Source organism: Erigeron canadensis, chromosome 2, assembly GCF_010389155.1.
Source record: "Erigeron canadensis isolate Cc75 chromosome 2, C_canadensis_v1, whole genome shotgun sequence".
Classification (NCBI taxonomy): Eukaryota; Viridiplantae; Streptophyta; class Magnoliopsida; order Asterales; family Asteraceae; genus Erigeron; species Erigeron canadensis.
The window spans coordinates 38,763,678-38,779,258 of record NC_057762.1 but is presented as its reverse complement, the minus strand read 5'-3'; the positions used below and the strand labels follow the sequence as shown (position 1 = coordinate 38,779,258).

The following is a 15,581-nucleotide window of genomic DNA, read 5'->3' as shown; positions in this document are numbered from 1 at the left end:
CTTTGTCTCGTTGTTTAATATCTTATATATCTATCTAAAGTTATAAGAGTAGAATCAATGCTGCAAGATTATGAATTGATTAGGGTTTAATTTAATTTACTAAGAATTTATGATTTGCATCTTCATTATCTCGAGCTGCAGTAAATTTGTGGGTTTGATTTTAGTGCAGTATAAATGTTGAGGGTTTGATTATTATTACTGTAATGTATATATGTGCATGAATTGATTATTATTATTGAATGATGTTTCAGCTTCTATCTATATATATAAAAGTTTTATGGTGTGTGAAGGGTCGCCGATTTACTACCTTTGTTGTTGAAAGATTGAGTCTAATGGCATATTTCATTAATGAGCATGGATACACGAGTAATCCATCTGTTCCCTCATATATGTATATTTATTTGATCACAATTTTTTATTTCCTAATCAAAATCCCTAATGTCTATTCATTCAGTTTAATATTATATATAGATGCAGGATTTTATTGAAGGAATGGCCACGGTTAAATCTCTAATCAGGTTCCTTTGCTTTCTTTTCACATATACACACATATTATTAACACTTTTAAATCTCTTGATAAGTTATTTGGTTGATTGTTTAGAAAATGAGAGATTGATGAAACTTTATACAAAAGCAATCACCAAACCACCGAATCAGGTAAAACCACTTCATTGCTAGAATCTACTAGGTTTTTCCTATATCATTAACCCTGCTTTATGTATGACCCTGACTTTTACACCAACTCATTTTTCATGTGTTCTAAAGGTAAAAGTATACTGATTTTGTATGTTCTCTTCTATGTGTTTGATGTATTGGCATGTCATTTGATATGTATGTGTTTTAAGCACTATAGTCTTATGCTATAAAATTTATAGGTACAAAGGTATTATAACCCAATTAATGTTTACTTCCGTGGTCTCGCAGATCAGGAATACGATAACAGCTGCGGGTCGTGTATGGCCAAACAAAGTGTCTACTACTACGAGTTTTACCTAAGAATAACACAGAAGGTTGCATTTGTAATCGATAGATTGTTGGCAAGATAGTAGTTAACCCGTGTTATACGGTATGTCCTTTAACATATTGTTTGAATCATTATTATCATATTGACATTTGTCAAATTCTACAGGCTCCTATACAAGTACCTCTAAAGGGGCGACTTTCACCTTTAAAACACTAAGAATGAATGAGAAATTTGGCCATGAAAGAATTGAATGCAACGATCAGAGCGCAATCTAAAAATAAAAAAGTGAACAGATGCAACCTTATGTTAAATTTTGGATCCCCAATACTTGCAAAACCTGGAAGCGGGTAACGGTGAGAGTTCAGGTACCACCAAAGATAATCCAACATAAAAAAAGAGCAACACGTAGAAGAATGAGGGCGAGAATGTAGCCTTGGTTTGCGGGGATACCCATGATAAAGTGAGTCTAGAGAAAGGCTCGGGTGCAGGCAAAGTTTTTGAAGCAACAAGTGGTGACGTGGTCGCAACTAAAAGTGTAGTTCAAGATGTGACGACGGTACCAAAAGGAGAACAAAACACGAAAGTTCATTCCAGTGTCAACCATTCCAGATAAGTTAAATAGTGGCCTCGGTACAAGTGCAAAAGGCTAGGGGTAGTGTAAAGTTTTTGAAGCAACACGTAGTGAAATGGTCGCAACTAAGAAATGCAGTTCTAATGTGACGATGGTACCCTTTATCAGCTTTTCTATCATAGAGAATTTCTGTAGATGTTGTCAAACACAAATTTGTATCGATGAAAGTTGACCATGGGCCAGGAATTGTATTCTCTGGCAATCAGGTATCTTAGTTTAACCCTTAGAAATTTTGACCCATTGACTTATGATGATGGATTGAGTTGGGTTAATGCAATCCAAACAGTTCATAAGAAAAATTTAGCCTAAAGGAAAATGTGTCAATCCACTTGGAAGTTGTCCAAAGTCTACTGTTATCCACACAATCTCCTTATCGTTTTTACAAATATTTAGATTGTTATCTTAACCAAATGATAATCTTTTAAAAACATGATTAACAAGTTCATTAATATTTTCCAGTTTGTAGATATGGACCAAAAGGTGCTACCGGATCATACAAACCTACGAGGCACGTGATAAACTTGACCCATACCCTTTACCCAACCTGGCCGCCCATGCGGGTTACCTTTAGTTTTTATGGTTCATGAAATTATTAATCTATGTATTGTGTTCATATATCACTTTGTGCTCATTTCCTGCCCATGGTTTCCTATATGTGATCACATAAGTTCTTTGATGTATTACAGTTTGCAAGAAGCAAGCATGACGTTGTATCCGAAATGAAAGTTGAGTTAAGCTCCTGTTTCATTTATTCTCTGTCTTTTCAACGTTTTTACATAGTCATTGTTGCTAAGAGTGAAATTCTTGACCCATTAACTGGTCAATCCGGGTTAGAATCTATCTTAAATGGGGAAAATCAAGATAATACCTAAAATGGAGATAGAGTCATTATTGCTAAGAGTGAAATTCTTGACCCATTAATTGGTCAATCCGGGTTAGAATCTATCTTTAAGGGGAAAAATTAAGATAATACCTAAAATGGAGATGTGTCAAATGGATCAAACGGGTGAAATCTACATGGGTGGATTTTTAGTACATAATTAAATCGCTATATTAAAAAATTATATATTTTTGTTAAGGGATTTACCAAGAATGCTATTATTTCTGTCAAAGAAATTTTACATGTTTAACACAACATTGATTTGATGGTGCCAAGGGTTACCCCTGATTGCTTTTATGTTTCATTTTTTATTGTAGTGTTTATGATCATTGTTTTTTGTTATATAGAGTGTTGTTTATGTTTAAGTTTACAGAGCTACCCAAGCATATGAGGTTTTCAGTTACCCAGAGGAGCGTGAGATATATGATCAATATGATGAAGATGCTTTGAAGGAAGCACTTCTGTCTCCATGAACTTACCTTCAATACATCGTCGGACTATTATTGGTGCATTAAAAACTTGAATATCTATGTCCACGTAGTAACAAAAGGAAAAGTAGACAGAGAAAAAGAAAAGACGTTCACTGTCTTAAAGTTTCTCTAGAGGATCTTTACAGTGGGACTGCCAAAAAGCTATCCCTTTGCGCGTAATGTGATATTGTGATCTGCTCTAAGTGCAAGGGTTGAGTCATGTGTACCTTTATTTCTATATATTATCAGTTTCTTCAACGAATGATGCAAATTTTACATGAAACTTGAAGTACTCTTTTGCAGCAAGGGGTTGAAATAGTTTCTTCAATGAAATGTGCAGGATGCAAATTTCCATGAGACGTCTAGGACCTTCTATGATCCAACGAATGATGCCAGTATGCCACCATGTAACGAATATATCAGTACCAGAGAATAAGTTATAAAAATTAAGTTACGTGTTGCATCTGCTATTACGAGAACAATAGTTGAAGCTGTTCAGGTATATTCCACCATACATTCGATTGTTATGAAACCCCCCACCATACATTCTGTTGAAGGCTTCTCTTTTTGCTTAAATTTTGTTGATCTTGCGGTGCCTTGAATGTTTCAGGTTGTATTTGTTATATGTGTATTAGAAATAACTTTCGTTGGTTTATAAAGGTTTCTTATATTACTGGACGGTCGAAGATTGATGTAGGTAACTGTGCTCTGTCCACGGCTCTCCACAGTTCCCTTCCATTGGTTTGCAATATTTCGTAAGTTGATAGTAGGAAAAGAAAATAGTGGAAGCTTGAGTGTTGTAACCTCAGTTGACCTAAAAGAGACATGTACGGATGTACCTTCTTTTCAAGCTCTTGGTATGCTTCAATGTAAATTAGTTTGAAAAACCTTTCTTCATCATGATAAATATTAAGTACTTGCATACATAATAACGATAATGAAGGTCAAACTTAGTTACATATCCATTTTACTCACAAAAACAGAATCATCAATTGGTAATTTTTTGTTTCTTACTTTCTTAGTGTAACTGTCTATGCTTATACAGTCACGAATCTCAAGTTCAGTTACTAATGACTTTTTGTGTGTTTTTAGAATGCTAATGGGGATTTCTACTAGAGACGGTCTTTCCGTGATGAATTACGTGTACGAATTTAGGAATTAGAATGAGTCATGGGAGAAGCCACCAAAGATTCTGATTTCTCTAAGAGGTTACCTCTCATTTCTTTTCTTTTGTATGCAGTACGGAGTATAAATGATTCATTTAAACTAATGTCTTATCAAGCACCTAAGCCTGATTTTGTACATAAGGAAAACATTGATTTCTCATGGTGCTAAAAGGCAAGGGTCGGCTGGGCTTGGGATTGGGTTATAACAAGCTGGTTTTGCTATAAACGGTAGTTAAAGAATGTGTCCTTAATATAAATCTTTTATACGAGTATATCTTATGTGTTGCAGTTCCATGGATAACTTTACTTTTCTTTACTTTGACCATCCAAAACTATGCTTCCATGTCCCGCTACGATAAACCATGTTTTTGTTTTGACAGTCTGAATGCTATAACTATTATGTACCTAATTAACCAATTATCACGACACCTCCTTCATCCTCCAATTCAGCAAAACCGCGATCAGCGACATCAGACCAATACCTTAACATTTCCACACGACTCCTAACATCCTGTTGAAATCGGGTAACCAACAGACTGATGGGTTTAATTTAGTTTTATGGGTCGTTTATTAATGGGTCGTATTTCACTAAGTCCAGCTTGTGGTATTAGGCCCAAGCTCTTATGTGTCGGTTATCTAGTCCAGTTATATGTTTGAAAGAGTCGTGTTTGAAAGAGTCTGTAATTTCACCCTGTTTGTTGGTTAGTTAACCGATTTTGAAGGTGAACGTGGATGTCGTGTTTAGTTATTTCAATTGATGGAGTCGTGGATATGATTTGCTATATCTATAAATATGGCAGCTTTATTATTAATAGAAGTATCAGAAATTGAGAGTCTATCACTTTCTTTCACAGACTTGAGATTGGATCGGTTGGCCTTACAAGTAAAAACTTACGAAGCCAACCAATATCCTGGGAATTCAAGATATCAACAATGGCATGATAAGAAGACAACCCATCACCCTGAATTACTTCAATCAAACACAAGACCTCAATCAATATCCACCCAATCATAACATTGCTCATATCCTCCAAAACCTCATCCATATCGTTATAGTCAACAATACCGTCATCCGCATCCTGAAACCTGCCCCTCAAAATCGTGATCAATCTGTTCGTTTCGCGACATGCATTCCCAACTGGAACACCAACCCTTAGAAACTCTCTCAAAATAGCTTCGTCCAATTCTAAAACTTCAGCCAGTGTCGTCACAACCGTTCTGCTCCTATCACTCATATTGAACACATAGCACTGCCGAAGGTGAATGAAATCCCATGACGACAACTCAGCCATCACTGACGTTATCGTTACTTATACCTTTAATACTTTACGTTGGCATGAACGATCCAAAGAATTGTATCTACTTATATAGAAGACCAAGGTGCATGCTCACCATTTAAATTAATTAAAAGAACCTTTTCGGTAACGAATCCATCTCCTACCCTTCAAATTCCCCATATTACAATTCATATTTAAGACACATTAAAATAACCTTTCGGTAACTAATCAATCTCATACTCTTCGAATTCTCCATATTAAAATTCATATTTAAGACATTTATGAGTTGAAATTATATCCTCTAACACAATGATATTATTATGTATAAAAAAATGTTTGTGAGAGTTAACATCAACTGTCCTTTTCGCTTATTATAGTTCTAATGATTGTAACATGAAGTGGCCAGTGAAATGTTTTCCATTATATATATGTGATACATCAAAGTTACTTACTTATTTGTTGGATCTACATGTTATTTTGGAAGTCATATATCCTTATATAGAAATGATTTTTAAAATATCTTTGTATTCTTATGATCATATTTATCATTTATTTTATGTATTATTAATGGACTAATGGGGTGAATTGATTTTTTAGTTATCAGTTAACTAACCATGGCAAACAACAACAACCCAAATATCACCATTGTTGAGACAAACATACCAATGAAAAATCACATACTTAGAATAAATCATTTTCAAACAACCCGCAAACAATCAAAATAATAATTTAAAAATACAACTACTCCAAGAAAACAAATAAATTTCATCCCGCCCGTGCATCACACGGGTCTTAAGACCTCGTACATAGAAAAAAGATTAAATAAATAGTTAAGGCTTAACATACTACTTAATACTTATGAAACTTGCCACAAACTGAGCTGAACCTTTTCAATTCCTTCACATTTTATTTACGGTCAAAAGAAAAATATGATGATATTAATAGATAAACATAAATTTATTGGGCCTTAAAGTGGGCTTTTAAAAACTACATACATTGGGCTTAAATGAACAAATGGTCTCTTATTATATTTAATTCTCGGTAGTCCAAAATGTATTGGAATTTCAATTTATTTCATAGAGAAATCCTGAAATTTAATTCAAGTGTCTCTTGAACTTATAATTCATTGACTATCATAATGAAAACTCAAAACAAATGTGATGTTTCACACATGATGAGATGTCTAACAAAATGGTGATTAGATTGTAATTTTAATGACACCTGTAAAACGAACTTATAAAGATGATGTATCGCTTATATAGCATACCCCATCATGGCGGAATAGGGTACTTTTGATGGTGATACAAGTATCGCTTACAACACTTCAATAACAAGCTCTTTTTTATAAACAAACTTACTTCAGAAACTATAGCATGTCTATCCATGACTTAAAAAGTCAAAGCTAGGCCACAACAAAGTCAACATGCAATATTGTGATAATAGTGATATCTATTTCGATGTTGTGGTCCTCTCTGTGCACATGTGAACCATATATAAGAACCATATATAGTCGATGTCACATGCCACGTTTAGACCATTCTCCCCACACATTTCACATGCCAACTTTTTGTCTTTTAAAACGATCTTCTAATCTTCACTAATTTTATGAGATACGACACTTTTAAAGTTGTTTTATACTACGTAGATTATAGTATTTTCTAAATAGCCACATGCACTGAATCCGTCTTCAAGATTGTAAAAAAAATCTGGGGTCTGGCTCGAAAATAAAAAGTGGTCTCTAATACAACGAGTCAGTGTTAAAATATAATAGCATAGTATAACGACGATAAACATTTTCAAATACAAAAACAAAATTTGAAAATAAAAATAAACCTAGTTTATATTATCAAGTAAATCGTGCAGCTCTCCTTGCATTTTTTAAGCAAAGTTCCCGATCAATACATTGTAATCCATACCCTCCAGTATATCGCTCTCAATAGAGATCATTGCTAAGCTATTCATAATATTTATTAAAATATAAATAAAGTGTAACAATAACAATAAGCTCTATAAATATTAACAATAAAATCTAACTAAGCTATTCCTTTAAATCAATAAACAATTAAATATTAAATTAAATACCTTTTAAATAAAAGGATGAGACAAGGCTGCAACTCCTGCAAGGATGGGACACGAGTAATTGAGTATGCGAATGGCGGCACCAAATTTGTCAAAGACTAGAGATGTTTAATTGATTTTAATCTTTTATATATGACCAATTGGAGATAGTTGGAAACAAATAGCTAAAGAAACAAAAATATGTCAGGCTTAAAGTACATAACCCAATTTTGTTTCACTGGAACAGCCCCACGTATTCATATATGCACCGATTTCCTACTAAAAAATGTATATATATAAAACTGTTTTTAAAAAATTATGGGCCCCAAAAAAAAGTTGGCCCGGCTCTCAAGCACCACTTGAGCCATGAGATGGCCGGCCCTGACCTCATTATAAGAGATCCTATCTTCAAATACTATTAGGTATAGATCTATAATTCTGAAGAAAGTTGGGGGAAAATTCAGAAGCTATCATCCACAATTCCACATTCATATCAGTATCAATTTATCTCATCGATCCATATTCGTGAATATGTTAAAGCAGATCCATATCCAATTATCCACTGGATTGGACATACATTGTCTTATTTACTTTACAGATAAATGATATACTTAGAGCGTGTTTAGTTGTAGAAGATATCTCTTGTTTTTGATCAAAATTGAGTTTCTATAAAAGGGTTGAGATCTTCTCAAGTTAGAAATAACTTGAGGGGTAAAGTTTAATGATCTTGACAATTGATTTAAAATCGATGATTAAATTCGAAAATGATAATTGAATCTTGACAATTAATTTTAATCCAATGGTCATTAAGTTTCTAACTTTATCCCTCAAGTTATAAGTAACTTGAAGGAATCCTCACCCCTTTATAAGAAAATGGAAAACACCATTTTCCATTATATAACATAAATTTGGAAAACATCATTTCGGAATGTTTTTTATTTTTCATTTTCATTTTTACCTCCCCATTCCCTTCACATCTCCACTATGTATTTTAGCTTTCTAATATGTAAAATGAAAATATCATACTATAATTTTGAAAGCCTTTTTCAGAATTTTCAAATTAACTGGAGACTGAAAACCCATTTAATTTTTAAGAAAACTTTAAATATAAAATTAGAAAACCATTGGAACATCTTTGATTAATTATTATTTGTTTCAAGAAATCCGGTTGAATATACGGCAGTGCTACGGGTAGAAAAAAGAAATACTTGCGCAATAAATTTTATATTTAATGAGACCTAGCTACAATCTAACAATTGACTAAAAGGATCATATCTGATTATTAAGTAGTCGTATATAGGATGAACGTGACAGCCTATTTTGACTTTCTATTCGTGTCCGTGGTCCCAAATCCATTTCTTTTTTATAATAATAAAATAATAATGAAAAAATGTATCGTAACATAAACGACGAGGAAACATATTACACAATTGAGAAAGGGAAAATTCCTAAGCAAGCCCAACAAGAAACTTCGTTTCGTGAACTTAGAAACCAATGATGAAATTCAAAGCAGAAAAGATAATATCATAACAACATTTAGGACGTCTAGGAGAATTAGTGTGGTTTGGGATAAATAGATTATTAATCAATCCTATTGTTGCGGTTAGTAATTACTCCGTAAATTGTAATGGATAGGGTGGTTGGTTATTTTGGCTTTTGCTTTTTATTTGGGATAACGTTGTTGGTTATTTTTTCGGGGTTTTGCTAGTTAGCTTTTGTATGATGAATTTCATTGTCGTTCCAAAAGAATAAATCCAGTATTAACATGAATGATCAATTTGTTATAGGTTTTATATTGGTTGGTTTCAGGACCAATATATGAAATACAGTATATCGCATGTAGCATTTAAACACCCGGCCTCCAATTTTATACTAATAAACTACCAACATGAAAACTAAATGGTAATTGGAATTGAAAAAATAGAGCATTTTTGAGGACCAAATTTATGACACCGATAATATTATGCATACGATAAGGCTACAAAAAGAGTAAATATTGAGTTGAAATATTTTCCCGATGTCGACCACGTCTTTATACAAATTCAACGTTAAATTACAAGATAATCTAAATGCGATAAGAACCATCCGCGATCATTACATAGACATAATTAATATTTATTTAAAGAACAATTATTGGCTTATTTGTCAATATACGAAAGAGATGTTTAGAGGAGTTTATTAAACATGATGAATAACACTTTTTATGATCGTTACAAACTTACAATAAATCATACATTCAATTTACAAGTCCCATCAATTTTATCATAATTTTTTTTAAAAAGATTGTATCATATTTGTTCAAATATGCAATTTTTGAATATGCATAACTATCATTATACCCAATATCTTAAATTTCATATATATTTAGTGAGGTTGGGTATTATAAAACAACTAGTACTATAGTAAAACAAATAGGACAACATTTTGTCCCTTAGATCATGGTTAAATTGATTCACAAAACAATTGATGCAAGATTATTTTCATGATGTACGGTGATTTTCGGTGAAGAGAAACCTTTTGTTTTATTTGTTTTACTTTAATACTTGTTTTATTTTACCTAAAACCTATATTTATGTTTATTTTAACTTATAAGTTTTTATTTTAATACTTAGTCACACTTGTTATATTTACAATTAATTTATTTAGTTTATTTAAACTCATTAGTTTTAATTTTAAGAGGAAAAGTTAGGTAAAGCATGCAGTTTCTATTTTAGGTAAAGCAGGGGGATTATGTAAAATTCAGGGGAGTTATGTATGTTTATTAAATTTAAAGGTTTAATTTGTAACTTTTTTTAAAGTGGCAGTACCTAAACTTAGGTAAAGTCTGCAGTACGGATCATTTTCTCTGATTTTAATTATGAAATCACAAACAAGTTTATATAAAAAAAAAAATTTTATTGTAATTTAGATTATAAAAAGTTATACGTTAAGTTGTCATTACAAAACTAACTTTGTAACAATATTTTGCAACTGATTGATACTTTTTTCCAAAAAGGTAAATGTAACAAAAAGTAGTATTTTCTTTAAAATCATATTTCGTGTGCTACTAAGTAGCCAATAACTGACATTACGTACATATCATACATTGATCGACTTTACTTGGGATATGTTTAGAGTTGTGACGGAATTTGGATACTTATTATAGAGGGGCGACTTAATAAAACATAAAATTTAGCTTTGTTAAAGGGACGAATATGTAATATGAAAATTAATTTTAAAAAACATAAACAATTAGTATTAAAAATTAAAAAAATTTAGAAAGACTGGACCCCTTTGACCCCTTAAAAGTTCCATCCTTGAGAGTTGGAGTTGTTCTACTTTTGAGAATTAAGCAATGCCAAGGAGTGTATGTTGAATATATAATTTAGTTGATATCTTCCATGGGTTACGACTAAACGGCTTTCCTTGAAATTAAGTCGTAAAAGAGATAACTTGCATGCAATCTTGCATCGTATCATATTTGAGCTATATATGATGGGTCCTATAAGCGTGAAAGGTATGTGGAATATATAACTATATATGCGACGCGACCAAGAATTATACTAATTCTTTAGGTAAATATCTCTTGTGAGAGTACGAGGAACCACTTTCAAAGTTCACGTACATGTGATGTATGATGTGAGTATGTGAGACTTTGGGGAATAAGATACCTCAAAATCCAATCCATTTTAACATGAATGTTTGACTTTTGAGGCGTCGATTTTCTTCCAATTTTCCCACCATATATATCGATGTATGATCGAATAAATCGTATGTTTTTGATGGTATGCCTGATTATTGCCTGTTATGTGCTTGAAAGGCTACGTTATTTTATTTCTTATTTTTAATTACATATAGGTTACTTTTGAAAATATCATAAGAAACTTCTCCAACACACCAAGTTAGTGGGGATGAGACTTTTAGGCTATTTCCATTTCCGATTATTAATATTATCATAACCTTGAGTGACACTTGAGGATGACACCAAACTAACATTAATCAGGAACAAATTTCTTATCAGATATATATAGATTTTTGTTTCAATCAAGTTGGATGAATCATGGAATTAGATTTGATCTTGTCTGGTTTTATCGAGTTTGATACATCATGAAAATTGTCCATAACGTATGCACGTGTGAAGCTAAAATTCGGCCACGGTTGCCCAATATCATATCTTAATTTATACGAGTATATATGTTTAGTTTCTCAATATTTCTGATCAACATGTTGGTTATATTTCTGAATTCTGATCACAGGGAATCAGCGACTAGTTCTTGCTTGATTGAATAGTCCAACAAGTGATTTCCTTCTAATAATAGAAGAGTTTGATCTTCGAATCTAATATTGGCAATTTTTACTTCCATGGAGAACTAATAAATAGACATTGGAATCGATATACATTGAACAAGATAGATTACAGAAAAGATTAAAATTAAGAAAGAAAGAAAAAGAAAGTCTAATTGCAAATCAAATGTTCTTACTTGTTGACAATTGAGTCACACAAGTATCATGTCTCCCTTAATAACTTACAATAGTTTCAATTAAATTTTTTTACATTTAGTTTTTTCATATTAAGTTGTGATTCAAAAGACCACAAGTAATTCACGTAGTTCAATTAAGAAGATTCAAGAACTATGGCCGCTGGTGTATCGTGGACGTTATGAGAATGGTTGTGTTCGCCTTCGTAGGTGACTATTAGCATTGCAGCATCATCCAAAGCCCTTTCAACATGCTTCCTTGCAGGACAACCCCTAAGACTGCTACATTTGTAATAACCCCTATATATTTATCATTCAAACACATGTATAACATTGTTAAAACACATTAGTTGGAATACTTTGACATTAACTAAAGTTATCAACTGCAAAATTCTAAACAACAACCATCCAAATGAATTACCTGATTCTAAAGCTAAAGTTGTAACATAAAGAACAATAAAGTGGAGTCCATCATGGTAAACATTAGTATATTATTTTTGTTATTTTAACAATGTGAATAAGGTTATTGGATTCTTTAGGCCTACTCCATTATATTTAAGTACGAACAAACACCATCAATATTTAAGAATTTAATAACCGATCACTTGGTTGTATAAATTAAAATTGAGGTAAGATTTGAATTAAAATTATCATTAATCGTACCAATGAAAAGAGAATTCTTAGGACAAATCTACCCATCAATATTCGCCCACAAAAACAACAAATTTACGTCACAAGAGTATGACTTTCTTTTCTTATTTATACTATATAATTAAATTATAATCATAATATATGATTGTGATTAGCTTCTTTTTTTTTACCTGATTTATTGATTCACAATATGTTATATATTTATATATTAGTTTTAAAACAATGAAAAAAATGATTGATATGACTCAAAAATATACTCAAATAGTCTTAAAAGAACTTAAGATTAAGCTTATATCTTTGGTCATGTATAAAAGTCAAAGGTAGATACGATAAGTTTATTTATGTCAAGTAGCTATTAGGCTTATTTTTAGGATATCTATTTTAAAAAAATACTAAATAAAGTCTTTAAAGCTTCATTTAAAGTACATAAAAAATTTGTACCTTTCAATATCAAAAGTCAACTCCTGAAATTAATGGTAAGTATATAACTATTTAATGCACCTCAACGAAAACCCTTAAAGCTTCGTTTAGCAAAAACCCATTTCTTAAAACTAATTGATAAATGATACATTTACAAACTGTTTATAAACGTAATGTTACAAACTGACATGACATGTGAATTGAACCAATAAAATTTGATTATGTTTTCTCTCCTCTTTATATTCCTAATTTGTATTGGTGGGTGAAAAAAATTATAAAAGTTCGTTTATATTTTGTTTGTGAGTCTAACCCCTCTTAAACTAATTATCATTGGGGAAGCCATGAGTATTCTGTCTATATCATAATCAAAAGCCAACTACTCTTGTAAAAAAATTAATATTCTATTCTATGCTTGAAATAAAATGAATTGAAAAATGTAAAGTAATTTAAGAAACAATACTATAAGGAATTAATAATAGTTTTGTTTTTTAATTAAATTGCCTCAAGATGAAGACAATTAATATATAATAAGTGTTTTAAAATGCACAAACTCTCCATAATAAATTAATTTCCAGTTTTCCACCGAGAGCCCAAGGGGAATGTAAGTTGACATTTCTTTCCAATCGTTGACTCTTAATTTATTTTTTCCTACAATACACTCCACAATTCCAATAATTGATGAGAGGGATGTGTTCCATTTAATACTTTGATGATCTAGAAATTTCAACTTTGTAATAACCAAAAATAAAAAAATATATATAATATTAAAAAAAAAAAAGTCCTCCTTAAATTACCAATTCACACTTAAATTACCAAAATACCACCACGAGCAAGAGTCAAACGTTCACACTCAATGTTTTGTCGAAAGCTTAACATTGACAATTTAATTATTACTCTTTCAACAATGATGTGTGATCAACCACCAATTTAGTCAACCAAATTAATTTAACTCACTGAGTTAACCATAACTCGGTTTCTCCGATGAAATCAAACTTACTATTAACAAGAAATTAAGATTAGATATATATATATAAAAATTACCTCGGATGCGGCGAACCCTTGATCGGTTTTTGACCGTATTTCCTCCACGAGTAATCGTCCGGTGGTATATCCGCCATCTTCATACTTATCGCCGGCACTCGCACCACTCGTTTCATCCTTGATTTCCTACATATGTTAAAACAAATCAATCAAAACCCAATTAATTATATTTTATATATAATATATAATTGCAGCTACCTTTTTTTGGAACAATGACAACGGCCCGATGAATTAGCACACTTAGTATGGGAATCATCCATAGAATTACATTTCCTTTTCGACAATGAAGAAGTCAAATTGTTTGGTTGACCAGAAGACGAAACTTGAGAAATATTCGTGATCTGAAAACCAGATGAAGACATCGAATGCTCTGTGTCTCCGGTCAACGACGACATAAATGAATTCGACGCCGCCGCAAAGTTAATAGTAGTCACCGGAAAATCCTTCCGGTCAAACGACCCAGATTTCACTAACGGAAGTGGCGGTAACCGTTGCTGTATCGGTGCGGGAGAATATACTTTTTCCGGCGACGGAGAATACACTTTTTCCGGCGCCGGGATTGTTTTCTGAGGTGGGGTTGTAACTGGACCGCGTCTGAACCGGGCGTGTCCGGTTCTGTTACGGTCCAGTAGAGAAATGAACTTTTTGAATTTAGTAACCGCCACGTCTGCGACAGCTAAGTAATCTGGATTGTTAGAGGATGATGAAGGCAACGACGTCGTATTGGGTTGATAAGATTGCGATTGTGATTGCGAGGAAAGTAATCTGATGAGATTTTCGACGCTTTGGAGACCCGCAGTTGCGGCTTCTTGAACCGAAATTTCTTCCATTTGGTTTGTAAGAAATTGGTTTTTTTGGTTATTATTTCTGTACGTATTGCTGTTCATTAAATCGACCGCCATATTAATAAAAACGATCGAATTTAGAACAACAACTTCTGCATCCAGGTAACAAAAAAATGAAATGAGGGAGGGGGGGATAAAGAGAAGTGGTTGGTTATATGATGAGACTTTGTGTGGTCAAACTAGTTATAACCAAATAAAGAGAATGGGGTTTACTTGTGGAAAATATATAAAAGTGGGTGTCCAAATTGTCAAAGAAAGAACTTCAAAATAGACAGTCTTTGGGACAGGTCTTTTACAGTTTTACCCCATGAATTGGTTTTGACATTTTAATGCCAAGAAGCATTCCTTGGGCTTTGCTTGTGCTTGACTTGTAGGTTTTGGTTTGAAAGTCTTTTCTATTTATGATTTGCTTTTCATGATTGAACTAAAATTTGTTAACAAGTTTGGTACATTTCTTGTTTTAGAAGCTAAAGTTTTTTATTCCAATGTCAAATAAGTAACCGACTGTACGAAGGTTTCAATATAAGCAAGGCAATTATAATTGCATGCTAATCATCACTAGACGAAGTGGATCAACAAATCCAATTCCTCCCATTTAGAGCTTGTTTACCCCCCTTTTGGATCCATAACACGAACTTCATTTGTATGAAGGGATTAAGGATTGGCTCCTTCACAAGTCGCGTAAGGCTAGATTGGACTGAAAATCGGCCAACAACTCAGA

The 15,581-nt window shown here is 32.4% G+C and overlaps 1 protein-coding gene and 2 long non-coding RNA genes across 3 annotated transcripts; 2 read left to right on the top strand and 1 right to left on the bottom strand.

The window, feature by feature from the left end:
- The first annotated feature begins 495 nt into the window (after positions 1 to 495).
- LOC122586604 lies at positions 496 to 1,047 on the top strand. Its single transcript, XR_006322047.1, has 3 exons — positions 496 to 518; positions 602 to 657; positions 925 to 1,047. It is a non-coding gene; the product is annotated as an uncharacterized LOC122586604 (long non-coding RNA).
- Positions 1,048 to 2,840: 1,793 nt separating this feature from the next.
- On the top strand, positions 2,841 to 5,536 carry LOC122586691. Its single transcript, XR_006322055.1, has 5 exons — positions 2,841 to 3,156; positions 3,286 to 3,444; positions 3,606 to 3,802; positions 4,038 to 4,153; positions 4,966 to 5,536. It is a non-coding gene; the product is annotated as an uncharacterized LOC122586691 (long non-coding RNA).
- Positions 5,537 to 11,857: 6,321 nt separating this feature from the next.
- LOC122586690 (probable WRKY transcription factor 7) lies at positions 11,858 to 15,045 on the bottom strand. Its single transcript, XM_043758675.1, has 3 exons — positions 14,214 to 15,045; positions 14,016 to 14,141; positions 11,858 to 12,203 (listed from the first exon to the last, which is right to left on the bottom strand). The coding sequence occupies exons 1-3, from the start codon at positions 14,915 to 14,917 to the stop codon at positions 12,041 to 12,043; spliced, it is 993 nt and encodes a 330-aa protein (XP_043614610.1). The 5' UTR covers positions 14,918 to 15,045; the 3' UTR covers positions 11,858 to 12,040.
- Positions 15,046 to 15,581: the final 536 nt, after the last annotated feature.